At 25.5% G+C, this 18,035-nt stretch overlaps 2 protein-coding genes across 2 annotated transcripts; both read right to left on the reverse strand.

Moving 5' to 3' along the window:
- Window positions 1–4,955: 4,955 nt before the first annotated feature.
- LOC149057661 (coiled-coil domain-containing protein 40-like) lies at window positions 4,956–11,818 on the reverse strand. Its single transcript, XM_089222969.1, has 14 exons — window positions 11,609–11,818; window positions 11,063–11,430; window positions 10,772–10,991; window positions 10,524–10,681; window positions 10,044–10,288; window positions 9,347–9,590; window positions 9,100–9,282; window positions 8,793–9,038; window positions 8,539–8,713; window positions 8,015–8,223; window positions 7,550–7,765; window positions 7,281–7,472; window positions 6,682–6,840; window positions 4,956–5,644 (listed from the first exon to the last, which is right to left on the reverse strand). Exons 1-14 carry the CDS (start codon window positions 11,793–11,795, stop codon window positions 5,405–5,407), a joined length of 3,042 nt encoding a protein of 1,013 aa, XP_089079095.1. The 5' UTR covers window positions 11,796–11,818; the 3' UTR covers window positions 4,956–5,404.
- An 818-nt stretch (window positions 11,819–12,636) lies between these two features.
- On the reverse strand, window positions 12,637–17,872 carry LOC107162728 (protein lin-9 homolog). Its single transcript, XM_089224242.1, has 2 exons — window positions 17,714–17,872; window positions 12,637–16,170 (listed from the first exon to the last, which is right to left on the reverse strand). The coding sequence occupies exon 2, from the start codon at window positions 16,030–16,032 to the stop codon at window positions 14,221–14,223; it is 1,812 nt and encodes a 603-aa protein (XP_089080368.1). The 5' UTR covers window positions 16,033–16,170; window positions 17,714–17,872; the 3' UTR covers window positions 12,637–14,220.
- Between the last annotated feature and the right edge of the window lie 163 nt (window positions 17,873–18,035).

Below are 18,035 nucleotides of genomic sequence, written 5' to 3' on the forward strand. Positions count from 1 at the left end.
ATACACTATAAAAAGATAGAAGGTCTTTTCAAATATCAATAGGTATTAGAAATATATTTTACATAGGTACTAAGGTATCTAATTTAAAAATCAGTTATTTAATACAATCATTGCAGTATCTTGAGTTCAAGGTGCAATAGAAAACGTTAAAGCCCCTTAAAAAACATTCTATTATGATACTTATTATTATTAAATAAACAAATGTATTATCAATTTATATTAGGATTTTAAATAAATTATTAGTTGTCCTATATTCATATTATATAATAATTTTAATAGGCAAATTATTTAGTCATTTAGTCTATACGGTATGCTGATTTGATAAAACATTTATGCCAGGTATAATTATTTGCAATCCTTAATATCAAGGACCTATTATTTAAATGCAACTAACCTATAGTTGGGCTAGGCCCTGGTCCCTAAATGCAACAATTGCACTTTAGAACAGAATACAATATGATTGATAATTTTGTGATACGAATTTTATATATTAAAAAAAAATTTACTATTATACAGTGTGATTCATCAAGTAACTCGCCTTCCTTTTCAGAGGAACCTAACCTACAATACCACCATGACCATTGTCAGTTGTAGACTCAATAGTCAATATTTTTCTTATTTAAAATTTTACCGACTTTCATCATCTAAACATAGGTATATAAAATTAAATTGCTTATCATTTTGTAAATCAGATCACAATATGGTATGAATAAAAACTATGGATTTAAAATTTACAAACAATAACATTTTTTACATTACTACATAGTCAATATAAATTATAGGCATTGTTCTTTTATATAGTTATATGTTAATTCAATGGTGAATGTAATCAAAGTGTCTTGACGTCGACTGTCTCGTGTTAGTTAAATTAAAAAAAAAAAAAACTCGATTGTAAATCGAATACTTTTTTGTGAACGAATGAAGTAAGATTTTGGCAAACTTCGTAAAAATCACGAAAATTAAAAAATTATTTTGTTAGAAATTCATAACAAAAATTTTTAATTTAATGCAAAATTCCCAAAAGTTTTTCATGGTATACGTAGGGTCATTTCGCCGCCTGTCATTTTGACACATGCTTTCATAGTTATTTTAATTTCAAATTTGAACGAAATTACATATTAAAACCAAACTTGACAATTATTCAATTTCAGTAATTGTATTATAATTTAAAAATATTATTCGTAGGTATCTACTGAAAACTTTTAGTGTAGATATCTATATTATATTTTATGCACAATGATGACATTTTCAAATGTAATTTGTTCGAAAAAAAATGAATTTAACCTTCTATAGAACTTCTATATATAGTCCTATTGCCTAATATAGAAAACTACAATACAATATACAATAATATTATAAAATATAGCTACTTAGTAATGTTATAATATGCACTACGCAGACAGCTGATATTATTATTATTATACCGTCATCGTTTAATATCATAAAACTCTCTATAAACGCCAAATATATAGCAAAGCGTTACCGACTTACCAGAATTTTTTTGTAATCATCTTCATAGGCGGCATCTAGGGGGGGGGCATGAGGGTGCAGTTGCACCCACGAACATTTTTCTGGGGGGGCAAAATTATCATTTTGCACCCACACACAGACAATCACAACAGTAAAAAATATTTTAATTATTTTATTGTTAACAATTATACTGTTATAATGTAATATTTTGATAATAAAAAAATCCGGGAAAGTGGATGTCGCTCTGCTGTACAGTAGGTTACAGGTGGGTTACTGTAATGGATGGAATTAAATTTGAATCCAATGATATTATATCATTGTATACGAAAAACGATTCTGACGAAGACAGTTCATCTGACTAGGATATATTATAGATTATTAAAAATTTTAAAATCTTCGATTTAAAATAAATTTTTTTTATAAATTTCTAGCTTAAAATAATTTGTGAATTTTCGTGATTTTTACGTATGTTGTCAAAATTAAAATTTGATTGCATGTAAAAAAAAATTGTGACTATGTATATCTTTTATTTTTTAACTGCTATTGAAACAATATGTTTAGAGCCTTGTATTAAATTTTCAAGCTTTTCTGCCTAACAAATACATTTATATCGATATTAATAGAAAAAAAAAAACTAATAATGATCGAAAATTGCAAATACCTATGAATAGTTTAACTTAAGTCGAAATTTTTTGAAAATTGCATGGTGGATATAATATACTTATATAAACATTCGGTGAAATTTTTGATGTAACTTTAAAATCGATTTTGTCGAAAACTGATTGCACGTAAAATTTCCCGTTTTTCCCTTAATTTTTAGTTTGTTTTTCTCGATTATTTAGAAAAATATTGAGAATTTTTTACTTTTAACCCCCCAATTTGGGGGCCCCAAATAAGTACTAACTAGGTTCACTTTCTGATCTAACATAAAGTACTGAAGTCGAAAATCGAAGCATTTTTACTTCCCCAAAACGTGATGACAGACATAAAAAAAACACACAATATCATGGTAAAATAAATACATTCTCCGCCGCTCATAATCTAAAATATTAAATAACCATGGATCATTTCAATATTTTATATCTGATTGCTCAATTAATTGTCCGGACTAAAATCTTTTGATTAAATGTTAAAATAATAATAATAATAATATGATAATAATTAATTAATACAGGAAGCTAATTCGTCACTAAATAGCAATATGGTTCAAAATAGATCATATTGTTTATGTCAAAATAAAAAGTTGTTTTTTAATAATACGTATTTTTACATACTCATGTACATATTTGAAATACAGAGACCCAATTAATAGTTATTAATAAAGACATTTTTTCCTAACTACATTAATTGTTGTAGCAATAGTTATATATTAGGGGGTACTGGGGGGCAACTTCCCTATGGATTTGTGAATGTTATTACCATAAACGTTTGCACCCACATAAGTTTCTACCAAGTGCCGCCTATGATCATCTTAATAGGTACTAATTCTAAAATCTAAAACAAATTAAAATAAAATATATTTCTCTTATTAGTAGTAAATTCAAAATGTTTGAATAAATAAATTGCATTTGAAGAACAATTCTGAGCGATGATGGTTTGTCAGTCTCTATTATTCTAAGAGAAAAACGGAATTGCGCTCGATATTTTTCAAGTATAATTTAGTAAAAATGTCTATGTAGTAAATTGCACCTAATAGAAATTTAGCATTAACCAGTGGACACCATGAGAGGCGACTATAACTGTCCTCCGAAAATGATTTTTTGATTTGCTTGAAATAAATTAGTTAGTTAATAAAAATTTATTTATTTCTTTTTTAAATAAAATAATAAGGGATTAATAAATTGCAGACTAATTTACTTATAAAGTTATAACGATCTTCAAGGAACCTAAAGAATCAGATCATTATATACGAACTTCGTTGAAAACGGAAGTATTACCCATATTAAGAAATAAGGATAGGTATAAGATTCTTAACCTAACCTATCATGGATTCATGGATATAATACAATAGAAATATAAAATAGATATTATAATACGTAGGCACAGACGAGGACGCCCGAAAAATTAGCCACAATAAACATTTTAGATCATTTTTGCTAATGTTTTTATATGATTTTTCAATTTCTTAGATTTGAAAGTGTTTATGGAGATGGAGATTTTCATTTCTGAAAAAACATGGGGCATTTGCGATTATTCCGAGGACTTTGTTTTGGACAATTTGTATTATTTTGATGTGCGAGGATGCACAATTATTATCTCATATCGGGCAAGCGTAGATATGAATCAGGCGTATAATTTGTTTAAAAATTATGAGAGAGCATTTGTTTGGTTGAATTTTTGTTCATGGTAGGATAAAGCATTGCAGATATGCGCTGGTATGCTTGCTGGACTTTGGATGAAATGTGGGGCCGCCAAGTGAGTCGTTTGTCAAGAGTTACGCCGAGGTATTTAACCGTCGGTTGCCAGGGTATATTTTCACTGTCAAATTTTAGTTGTGGTGGAGTAATATAGCGAAGTAGACTAAAAATAACTCCAATGCTCTTTGAGGCATTGATTTTAATCCTCCAGTTTTGACACCAGTGTGAGAGGGTATTTAATTGATCTTGCAGATTTGCAGTTATTGCTTCGATGTTGCGTGATTCCGTGAAGATGGACGATGGTTAGGTGATGAATGTGGTGATTGAAGTATGTCGGAAACGTATAGATTGAATAAAATAGGAAAAAGTTTGGAGGTACACTAGTTGCAGAGATAGACTAGAGGTTATATAAGTACAGTAGGGTCTCGATAATCCAAACACAGGCTAATCCGAAAGACGCGGTAATCGGAACGGGCTTGAGAATTATCTTATCCCCATAATATGTACATATGTATGTATTTATAAATAATATTTTCCGGTAATAAAGCTTTTCAATTATGTGGGACAAGGCATACCAATCCATAAGGGGAACCAATGTACAAAAAAAAATAAATAAATATTTTAAATGGTAAAGTTCATAATTATATTAATATTTTTATGTATTCATTGTCTTTTGAAATTACGAGTTTTTACACGATTAATACAAATAAAAATAAAATTTCAAATTTTAAATTAAAATAAAATTGATGTTTTTTTTTTAAGCCATAAGAAATCCGAACAAACCGCTAATCCAAACGATCCCTTTCCCCAATCTCGTTCGGATTATCGAGACCCTACTGTAGGTACTAACCACCTATATATTTTTATAATTATACGACATTTATACAGCAAATGAATATTTGTTAACAGGTAGTTTGTATGAATAGGCAACATAAAAAATATAAAATATATAAAGTAGGTATTGTTTATAGGTTTATATTAATCAAACATTTATGATTTAAAATAAGGACAATACCAAAATGTACATTTAATAATGATGAAGGTGTTAGTGTGCAAAATGTACCCAGGTGTAACATATAATTTATTTAATTACTTAAATATCATTCAAGTTAAATAATAAATGGCTATGTTATTAACAGCTAGGACATCAGTCATAAGCACACTCTGTTTTGTTATAACTCTCTCAGATCTACGTGCAATATATTGATATTATGCATTCACCCAAAATCATTTTTATGTTTAAAAATGTATGAAAACAAAATGATTTTACACAAATTCTTTTTATCTGTATTGCGTAGGTTTGAGAAAAAAAACAAAATATCGCTTTAAATATTGTCTTTATTCATAGCCTATTTTGTATTTGAGGCTCCCTGATAGCAACATAACACTTATTTTTTAAAATAATTTAATACAAATTTTTATTACCTACGAGGCTATACAAATATGACTTTGACTCCTGTCTCCTTGAGATTAATTTAAAATATTAGGTGGTCCACTGTCTATAAAAAGATTAAAGACCCCAAAGTTACAGATTACGGTTGTTTGTTGAAAAGATTTTTTTTATAAATTACTATTTCCTATGACTTATTGTCAATAGACTTTAAAGTATATAATAAACGTGTAATTTGAAAATCCAAAAATGGAAAATCATTTTTTAAAGCTTCTACGACGCTTATTAAATCAGAATTTCTCTTCCACTGATCCGAAAATTCATCATTCATTTTAAATTCACTTTTTATCTGCAAACGATAGTGTCCTTTTTTAACCGTGTCCAAAAATTTGGCATAGTTTTGTTTGTAGCTTAAAATATGAATGTTCTAGAATAAAAAAAACACAATTATAATTAGTACACTTTAAAAAAACAAAAAAAATACCTAGTTTAGGTAAAATCATTATTTGTTTTGATTCTTTTTCCATATATGTATATTTGAATTTAGTGTCTAAATACAATAATAATGCCTAATGGCAGTGGCGCCCACAGGTTTTCCACGAACCAGTGCAGTTATAACTATAGGGCCCCCAAATTTATTCGTTTGCATATTTGGCACTACCAACTCTTTACGCTTTATTCAACGATCTAAATATTCAGATGGACCAGATGTTATGTATTTATAGTGTCTAATCAAGAGACCTGCAGAGTGGGGCCACCGAATGTATGTAGGCCCCGCGGGACCTACGAGAAACCAGTGCAATTGCACCACTTGGTACCCTACGTGTGCGCCACTGCCTAATGGCATAGAGATACAGTGGTGATGGCCGAGGAACATTTAAGAGCAATTATAATAATTGACCATTGACCTGTATACTGTTTGGGTATTGGGCGCTTACTTTTAGTCATACTCATAGTTATGTGGATTTTAAATTAAAATTACAAATTGTTTACAAATTAAAATACACCTCAAAATTCAAATGACACAGAAATAGATTTTAACAGAAAAAACCAGGTAAGGTTTTGGTAAAACCAGCACATTTTAATTAGTATTTTGTGCAATTGGCAATTGCACCATATAAAGTAAGTAATATCCAGTATTATATTATACTAATATCAAGTGAGTGAGTAATATGGATAGGTACATAGTATTGAACATATATATTATAATAAGTAGTAACATAATAAAGTTGTTGCCCCCACAATCATTCTTTTTTTTTTCACAAGCGTCAGTCTCCCACCTCTGAAAAATAGGTTTGAAACCACGGCATGGTAAATAGTTCCATCACTTAAGTTAGTAAAGCTCAAACTATGTATAATGTACAGATATATTTTAGGAATCAAATATCTAGATGAAACTAAGCTATAAATTTATATAATTATATAATTAAGCTATATAAGACAAATTTTAAGTAAAATACAAACTTTAATTTTTGTAGCTCCAATAACTTCAATGGTTTTTAAGATGTCATTAATACTTTTTTGAATATTAATCATACTATCATTTAAGTGTGCAAGTTTATTCTCCAGTGTAATTTTATCATTTTCTAAAGCATTTATATTTGTATCCAACTTTTTGCATTCCTGTAAAAGAGAATAAATCATTATATTTGTTTATTGTTACAATAATATTTATTTATATATATTTTATTATATCCTTTATTTTTTAATTGATATATATTTATGTTAATAAAATGAAATTTTCATTGTTTACCAAGTGGCAACTAGGAATCTGCTTTTTTATAATTTTACTTAAAAATAAACTATTTATAGTATTTTGACATGTTACTAATTAAAAAAAAAAAAGATTAAATGAAAAATAGCAAATATAAAGATATATTTGGTATGATAAATCATAGATTTCAAGAATTAAATTAAATTAAGACATATAACAAATACATAATATATTCATTATAATTTGATACAGTCCTAATAGTAAAATTTAGGTCATTATTATGTTATCATTAAATATTTTATTAATATTTAATAATTCAAGTTAAATAATAATAAATTAGTATATTTACTGTTTTAATTTTTTTAATATTTATTCGCAGATAGTCAAGCTTCTTCAGAAATTTTTGTTTAGCTTCATTTTTTCCCTTTAAACGAATATCCTTAGCTGCAACTTTATTGTAAATTGTTTCACGTCTTGATATGCATACTTCTAAATCTAACATTATTTTTTCCAATATTTTTTTCAATTGACATTCTCTTATCTATAAAAAAAAGTAAAAATACATATGATATACCTATATAAATCTATTAAAAACTATCTATTAATTATTATTTTTACCTGCATTCTATGAATTTCATTTTTCATAATATCAATATCAGCTAAATCACCTTCTTTGTTCTTAATTTCTTTTTTAATTTCAACAATTAATAGAAGTTTGGTATCCCATGATTTGCTTTCACGTTGTTTTTCCATGTATACATTTTTTAATTCATTCAACTCGTTTTTCAATAACTTTAATTGATCCATGTATTCTAAACACAGTTTCTCATTTTCCTAAAATAAATTAAATGGTACAATGATAGGTAGGTAAACATTTTTATTCTAATACATATAGGTAAGTTTACATTTTTTAGAAATTAATTAAACTTATTAAGTTAAGTAACTAAAAAAATAATTTTTCAATGCATGTTTCACCACAGAACATATTATTCTGTGGTTTCACTATATTAACATTGATTAACTGTATATTTGTTTGGGTTTATAATTAGGCTAAACATTACTTATTCCAATGTTCACATCAACCTTTAATTCAGATAAATAGGAACTCTGTATCCATTCATTTTCATTCAAAAGCATACTACTTTTCCCTTTATTTTGACTAAATTGTTCATTAAGTTTCAAAATTGTATTTCTCATATTTGTCAGTATTTGTTTATACTGATAAACTTCTTTGGATAAAGACACAATTTCTTTTTCTAGCTTTTTATTTTTTGTATCCATTACCAAGCCATCTGAAATATATTATTATGAAATTAGGTACCTCAATAAAGACAATATACATAATAAGTAATTATTTGTACAGAATAATTTATCTGTGTTAAAATGCATACATACATTGTTCTAACCCTTAAACTAATATTATATATTTATATAATATTATAAATGCCTTTTAAAAATAATATGAAAATAAAATAGTAATTTTGAGTAGGTATTGCATTTAATCAGTATTACAACAATCATAATATATACTTATAGTATTAATAACAATACAATACTATATTTTATAAATTTTGATTATCAATTGATAATTATATAAATATACTTACATTTGCGTACTTTTACTAGTTCATTAAACTGATAATTAAGTTGAGCTAATAATTGTACATTTTTATTTTGTTTTTCAATCCAAGATTGTTTGATGATATTAGTCTTTTTGACTACTTCATCAATTTTATTTCTAACTTGATCGATTTGCATTTGACGAGTCAAGATATAACCTTCCTAAAATTTAATTAAAATCAAATAAAAGGTAAATATCAAGTACCTAGTCATTAATTATTAATAAATTTTTTCGACTTGCGTTATATAATTTTTTTTCTATTTCCAATTGTTTGTTTTCTAAATCAATGTGTTTTGTTTTATTTTGAATCTCAGTATACAATTTTTTCAATTCAGTATCTAATGCAGACAATGCTAATCCTTGATCATTTAGATATTTAGTTTTTTCTACTATATCTTGTTCTAAATTAAAACTTGTTGTACGGCATTGTTCTAGTTTTAATAAAGCCTTAGATAAATTGTTTTCAACTCCAACTAATAATAATTCCTAAATTCAATATTAAATAAGTAATTTTCTTTATGGGAAAAGAAAATATAATACACCATACTTGCTCTTTGTTTTGAACTTTAATTTCTGATATTTTGTTATTTATCTGAACACAATAATTATTTGAATATAACTGTTTTTTTATTTCATCTAAAATATCTTCTTCATATTTTAATTTTTGATTTGATAATTTGTTTAAAAAATGTAATAAAGTATTTTTTTCATTTGTTATAGATTTCTGATCCTGCGATTAAAATTTAGTTTTTAATTTGTGTTAATATAGGTATTTAGTTATAGAACATATGTACCAGTGTAACTTGATCTAAGTTTTGGTGTTGAAATTCTGTTATTTGTGTAAGCTTAGAATATTCTTCTTTCAAGCAGTTGAATTTATCTAAATATGTTTGAAAATTATTTTGTAAGTTATTTTGTTCTCTTGTTAATTTATTCAAATAATTGAATAGATCTTTATTTTTATGAAATTCATCTTGGGCGCTACGTTTGTAACTGTTGGTTTCTATTAATAAAGTTTTATATTTATTTTTTGCTTCTCTGAAAACACATGTGAAATATATTTTATACAGGTCATCTATTTAATGTGCTAATAAGTTAAACTTTCATTTTAAATTAGTAATAAGTTTTAAAACATAGTTTAAAAAAAATTTTTTTATCTTAGTGACTGTTATTAGGTATGGAATTATACTATAAAAATGTGTTGTTTATTGTATATATATTGAAGAAGAATATTTTTTGAATGATTCCAATTATATAAAATATAAATATTGTCTTATTGGATTAATATTTTAGATTATATTTTACTGTTCATAAATATTTTGTGAAAAAAAAAATAAATGAAGTTAAGTTATAACTATAAATACCTAATTAAACATTTCAACAATTAACAAATATTTTTATTTTTAAACAACAAATGTTAATAAAATAAGAAAAAAGTGATTCAAATCAATAAATATATTTTATAATAATATGATTATATGCAATAATTACTGAAAATCATTTTTTGTCCTTAGAAAAGATCTATTACGTTGTTGAATACTAATTAAAACATCATTCCATAATAATGTAATCTTAGCATTATCTTCATTAATAGCATCAAGTTCTGTTGAGTTGTCCATAACTTTTTGTCTCAAAAATTCTCTTTCATTATACTTAGTCTCTGCTTGTTCACCTAATTGTTTCATGCGATCTTCCAATCGAAGAATTTCCTGGGTTAACGACAATAATAACAAATCCTAGAAATGACACATTTTTTTATAATTTATATAGAATAAATTAACAATAATTTGAAATCCCTGAAACCTAAAAATCCATTTCAGACTATCATAAAATTTATGTATTTTGTGAACCCTAAATTCTTGATTGTTCAAAAATTTCAATACACGTTATTATGTGAAAGTGAAGTTATCTAAAGTTGACTACATGAATAAAAAAAGTTCCAAATTAAGTTTATTATAATATAAAAATTACCTGCTTTTGTTGTTCATTTAATAATTTTTTTTTGTATTGTTTAGCTTCGGATTTTTTTTGATTACAAACATTAAATGTGATTTCTTGTTCTTTTTCATACTTTAATAGTTCTTTTAAAAGTCCCTGACCACAATCTAGTTGTCTTTTTAAAGCTGAAGCTTAAAAGTTAAAAAATAAAATAATAATATGTATATTAATATAACAATAATAAATAGATTCATAATGAAAAAAAAATAAAAATATTGTACATTTTTTTGATTCAATTGTTGATTTTGTTTGAATTTCGGTGAAGCGTTGTTTTCCTTGGTTAATACATTTTTCCACTTGTTCTTTTGTTATTTCTAATTCCAGTTTCATTCTATGGAATTCATTTAATAATCTATGCTGAGTTTCAACTCGACAAGTTACATTATTTATTTCATTTCTAAATAAAGATTTTTCGTTTTGTTTAGATCTAATTGAGCCATCCTACAAAAAATATTTTTTAAATTAATTTCCAATCAAAGAGTATTATTTTAATAGTAAATTAATCTACTTACAAGAGTTTGTAATTCTCTTTGGATGTTTTCTCTTTGTTTTAATAAATGTAATTTCAGTGTCTTCTGAAATCTTACCATTACAGGATTATTTGGTTCTAGTATAATTAGTTGATTATTATACATTTCTTTCTCAATGGATGTAAGGTTTACATGTGTCATCTCACTAGTTATGCTTTCAAACCCTAACGATATATCATCTAAACTATTTTTTCTTGTTTCTAATTCAGTCTCTAGGACACTAGAAGAATAATTATTAACTAGATTTTCTAATTCAGATGATATATCTTCTAAACCTATTAAGTCTGTATATAAAATTGGATCCATTACATTAGTTTGATGATTCGATACATTTTCAAGTTGTTCTTTAGCTGAAATAGTATTAATTTTTTTTAAATCAGCTCGAAACTTTATTAAAGTTTTTTAATCAATATATTTTGTTAATTTACAATAGAATTTATCTGATCGATGCTCTAGTTGAATGTATCTAAATTCAGACGTTAGTGCAAAGTGCAGTTATATTAATTGTGTCTTACAATTAGTACTCACCCATAAGATCGACTCTTTTATTATTATCTTGAAATTCATGTATATTTGATGTAACTTCAAGTGGATTTTCAATGCACATGTCATCTCTTTGAATATTTTCAACACTATTATCAATTCCCAATGTTTTTTGTTTGTCTCTTAATTCATAATTATCCATTTCAATATTATATATTTTAGATTCAGACATTGAATTTTCTTTAAGTAAAGGAAATATTGAGTAAATATATGACCATATACACACTTAAATCTTGATAATATTATTAATATTATATAAGTTTATGGTGCATATAGTACCCACATTCATATTGGTTACTATGGCAATGTTTAGTTTTAAAAATAACAAATCTATTTTTCATATTTCAAAGGGTGTAAAATAACAAAATTAAAATAATTAGTTAGTATAGTTACCTAAAACAAAGTACAATTTACCATATTATGTTAATAAAGATTTGTATAATAATGATCTTCTTAAAGTAAATAAATAAAAATCAGTGAAAGTAAGATCAACTCTACTCCTTTTCACATTCAATACATAATTTATATATATTACCTTCATATTGTTAAATAAATAATATATAGTCTCTAAAAGAATGATAACATATATTTTATATGACAAATTTTAATTTCTAATACAGTAAACATATATATATATATATTATTACTGCCATATTACGAGTACTATGTTATATAGAAGAAAGAAATGATTCAATGGTTCTAATTTTAATTCTATTGTATGCACACATTATTCTGCAGATTGTATCAATAACACTAGATAACAGATTTCAATTTAAAAGGCAATACTATAATGGTAATAGACAGTGGCGCCAAACCCTATGTTAAGGCTGGGCCATGGCCCGACATATTTTAAAATTTAAGATAGGGCTGCTTCATATTGACCATTTTCCTCTCCACGGTATGCCATTTTTTCCGATATTAAGATGATGGGCCTCTTGAAATATTTTTCGCTCTACTAGACTTTTAGGACTTCGGCGTCACTGGTAATAGATGACAAAAAGAAGAACATTGAATTACTAAATCATCAAATATTTATGTATATTATATATAATTTTTATTCACACAATATGTTTATAATTTTAATATGTATAATTATGTTTAGTATATATTTATAATACCACATACATTTATGGTATATATATTGAGCTAAAATCTTACCCAATCATAAGGATAGTATTTTGCTAGTTGAAAATTATATATTTGTATATTTTAAACATTTTAATCGATAATAGAATTATATAATACAGGCCGTATGAACAATATACCAATTCATAAAAATTATAATTAAAATACATAAATTTACACAATTAATCTCTTACCTATATTAACAACACACATTATTAAATCTAGGAAAAATACAGTAAAATCAGTTTTTGTGAATAAATAATTTCGAACAATCAAAACATTAAAAATAATGATTTTCATAAATAATAAATTTAAATAATTTGTTTGAATAAAAATATATAATATGAAAAATTTCTTTATTAAAATATTTTCAAATGTGCTCAATATTGCAAGTAGGCATTTAAAAAAAAAGTAAATAATACAATGCACATCATTCAATTGTTCAGTTCTTTAAGAATTGTATCTATTATTATTAATAAATTATATCTACATTTTTTGGATTTTAAAAGTAAAATAGTAATAATATTCACTAATAAAATTAACATATATAACATAATATAATTCTACCAGTTTCTACAATTTTCACAATTACATTTACAATTAAACCTAAGAATAATTGTCTCACAATACAGTGCAATCTACTCTATAATTAGATAAATCAAATTAATCACAAACTATGATTTATAATTAATAAGATGTTATGTACCATTATGTGAATAAATAACTCATAATTTAAATTTAAGTATAGATAAATGTTTCTGAATACATACTTTACAGACAGAATGAATCTTAAGTAGACGCTGATTGGTTTAAAATAAAATAAATTGTTATGAAGATAAATAAAAAAGATGCATTATTTTCCATATTAATTTAATAACACAGTAAAAAAAAATATACACAATTACATTTTACATTCAAAATAATGTTATTAATTAAAAGGAGATCAACAATTTGTAACAAATTTATTTCCCAATGATAAGATATTTTAATTATAAATTATAAAAACTGCAAGCATTTTGAAGAATCATTAACCAATAATCAAAAACATTACAAACCTAATTTACTTAAATTAAACATTATATATTTTACATGACACACGATTTGTTATCTCATTAAGAAAATTGAGAATGATCAATAATGAAGATTTCTATTATTTTCTTTGAATAAAATTTAATTTTTCGATTTGGATAAAATAAGACCGCATTGATATTAATATGTTAATTATTTTATTTATTTATAAATAATTTAAAATTCTAGGTTATGTTACATTTATTAAAATATAGGTACTTAAAACATTAGTTATGATAGCTTAATCAATTATTCTTTTAAATGTTGATATTTTCATTCAAATCTCTCTCTTTCTATATATATATCAATAATCAATCTCCTTAGTATTCATAACATTATTTTTTACACCTTTTAAAATATATTTTTGCTAAGTATAAATTAACAAAAGTTTCAAACTTTTCATGTTATTTTCTATTAGATGAGGATAAAGTATGAAAAGTATCTAAACTAGATTGAATTTGTTGCATATGAATTTCCACACAATTTTCAAAAGATTTTTGATTAGATTGACTAAGTTTAAGTTTTATTTCAACCATAGTTCTTTTTAAAGCATCCAATTCATAAGCAGTAGGTTCATTTTCAGTCAATGTTTTCACTTGAAGCATTAAAGCTAATAAATCTTTAATTAAAGCTAACATGGGCTGATCATCAGACATAAAACGGGAGTCAGTTACTTCTTTGTTATGCTCAATCATCTGTTCAGCTTCATCAAATGATTGATTTTGTAAATAATCTGTGATTAATGGCCACGTTTCTGCTTCTTCGGGTGCTAATATTTTAATTTCTTCACTAAGCACACACATAACTGATGTTAAATGTAGATTTAAGTTATCCAAATCCAAAACAATTTTGGCATACCGACTCTGAAATTCTGATGTTATATCTTCATTGTATAAAACCATTCTTTCAGCTTCAGAATTCATGTTACGTAATGTTTGTACATATTGTTTTTTTGCTGTCAAAATTTTTCTGAATTTTACAGTAGATTCTAAAAGTTTCATAGAATATTGTGCAGTTGTATTCTGATCGGTTTTAAGTATGTCCACTTTAGTTTCAGGTGATATTGAACGGTTATGGTAAGGTACACGTGGTCGACACATTTGTAGCAATACATTTTTTGAAATAGTTTCTGGTGGTTGGTTAGAACATACTTCATAATCAAGAACTGAATGTGTACCCAAACCAGCCTTATCAAAATGTATTCGATAAGTATTGTTGGATACATCCAAAGCTTCAATAGTTCCATTAAATAGACCATCTTCAGTGTTACTACTTCTTAACATTGCTGTTACTTTTGTACCAACAGTAAGTTGTAAAGGTATTTCATCTGGTATATCTTTAAATAACAATTCATCTCTTGCTTTACTTTGTTGTAGCAATCTTATTTTTTTTCTTCTCCTATCTAACTCTCTTATTTCTTCGTCGAAGAAATTCTGAGAACATCTTCGAGGTTTACCCATCATCCGCCGTAACATACACCATTCAGTTCTGGTCATCGTTTTAATTTTAAATGATGGAAAGAAGTCTTGTACACACATCATAAAATCAGATTCATATAAAAGAGGTTTATCTATATTGCTATAAAACCACTCGTAATATATCCAGTTCTTAGCTTTTGGTAATTGAAAAATTTTTCTAAGTCGTAATCCAACATTTTGACAACGCTTACGTTCCAAAGAGTCAGATTTTGGTTTGGATGTTGACACTATGTTTTTAGGAGTTTCAAGTTTTATAGCTTTTGGTTTAGCTACACCGTTTTCTGTTGACTTTTTAGAAGCACTTTTTACGGGAGTTTTCACGTTGGGAGTTTTAAGTTTGATTGTAGGTGTTGTCTTGACAGCAACTTTTGGAGTTTGTAATTTTTGATTGGGAATTTTTTCTTGTTTAGGTGTTTTTGGTGTTTTTGGTTCAATTTTGGGTTCAATAATTTTTTTTGGTGTTTGTTTTTTTGGAGAATTTACGTACATCATGCGTTCCTGTTTGACGGATGGATTTTTAGAGGTGTTGAATACTTCTTCGTCAAAAAATAATTTATTTTTTTTCCTTATACGAGCAGGCATACCCCTTCTGTTTAATTTGTCTTTACCCGAATTTGACGATTCTATTATTTTAGGAGTATTTCTTTTATTTACAGGCTGCAAACCTAAAACAGCTGGACACAATTTTGTTAGACGACTCTCGTCTTCCATTTCCATATCACTACTATCTGAATCCATTTTTGATAAATTTAATAACTATTAACAAATAGTTAAATTTAATATAAATACTGTGGTTATTTAAGTTATGTATCAAGGAATATTTTTCAAATGAATATGCATCGACAGCTGAACAAACTGCAGTATTCCCTTAATAACCTGAAAAAAAAAAAATAAAAGTGTTAGATATTTTTCAATTTTTGGTGAAGATGTTTTGAGAAATAAGAAATTAAGACAACCACACAAATAATATTAAAGTAGCTATAAAACCTATAAGATGAATATTTTACCTAAGGTACGCCTTATACTTATATGGGCAATAAATTTCATACATTTTATAGAAATTAATGAATATTTGTAGTTGCAAAAACATGTATGTTACAACATTTAATCAGTTAATTTTATTCCTCAAACTATTTAAGTATACACAAATATAAATATTTTATCATATATGTTAAAACTTATAACACTTTTAAATATAAGTGTTTCATTGTTAAAAAATAAACATTTTTTTATCCAAATAATTGCAAAACCAGAATCATGAGTATTAATTATTGTTTTATAAAAATAACAAATGTTTGGAGAAGATACAAATTATAAATATTTACAAGTCAATATTTACATTAAATTATATTCTACCCAGTTTTTAAACTATTTTATATTTTTAATGACAACGATTTCTAAAGACCAATATATACATAAATTTACTTAAACATGTACATTTTCATATCTGAACAGAATATAGCTAGGGCAAAGGCTAAAAATGTAAAAAAAAATTTAATTAATAATTTCTTACTTTAACATAAAAAAAATTTCCATTGTTTAAAAAATAAAGTCGTAAAATAGAATTAAATAGAAACATGACAAAACATTTAAAAATATAGCATATGAAATTAATTCACATAAAAACAAATTTACGATAAAAACAATGAGGTGACTTTATTTCAATCATAAGGAATATGGGTGACAAAAATTCTTTTGAAGTTACATAATCCATTAATTAAATGTATTATACAAGTTTAGAATCTAGTTTACTTTGAAATTAGATATTATCATCAAAGTAATCACAACAATTAGTTTGAATACATTATATAAAATAAAATAAAAATATTAACAATCTAATTAGAAAAATCAAGGCATTCTAATGAATATTAGTTTATAATTCAACGATAAAATAAAATAATTTGTATGATTCATACTATATGGCATGAAATACCAATATTATATTCGAAACTTTGCAAATCTAATAAGTCATAAACATGACATTAGTATTATAATCAGGTCAAATTCTACGTATAAAATTATAATTTGTAAAATTATGCTTTTATATATGCGATTTAATTTTCAATTTCACAATACAAACAAAACTATAGAGAACCGTGAACCAATGTCTTGTAAGTTTTTGGTGAAAATTGAAAGTTATTATGAAAAAGGATGAATCAGAAACACTTACCAATTCAATGTTCAAACCGTATAAGTTTTTTTCAACTGATATAGTGATATCATATAACTCGTTATCGGTTATTAGAATTGGTATTAAGTATGAACAAGAGAAACATTTAAGTTCAGTGTTCATCAATATATTATTTGAACGAATTAGTGTTTGAAAGGAAATGGCGCAAACAACTGAATCAATTGTCGTTTGAATTGATTCTATAACGTTCCGAAATGTCAATTATCCAAGTAGTTTAATTGTACTTACGTTAATTCCATGGTTAATGTAGTACAATGATGAAATAAATAGCAAGCAACGGATGTACGTAATGGAAATAATAATGAAGATTCAAAAAAGAAATGATTTGTAAATTTATATATTTCGTAAAAATCGCGGAGGAAAACATTTCCCAGTTTAAATTCCACATTATCGCCAGGTGCACCAATAACATTTCACAAACGCTATACAGTGATGCTTTAAAAACAAATCGTTATCAAACAAACAGTTTAACATAGATAATATATATTATCTATGAGTTTAAAAAACAAAAATCAATACATTATCATTGACAATTTATCATTTACAGCCT

The sequence above is a fragment of the Diuraphis noxia genome, unplaced genomic scaffold, assembly GCF_037042655.1.
Source record: "Diuraphis noxia isolate RWA-SAM2 unplaced genomic scaffold, SU_Dnox_SAM2 contig0003, whole genome shotgun sequence".
NCBI classification, from domain to species: Eukaryota; Metazoa; Arthropoda; class Insecta; order Hemiptera; family Aphididae; genus Diuraphis; species Diuraphis noxia.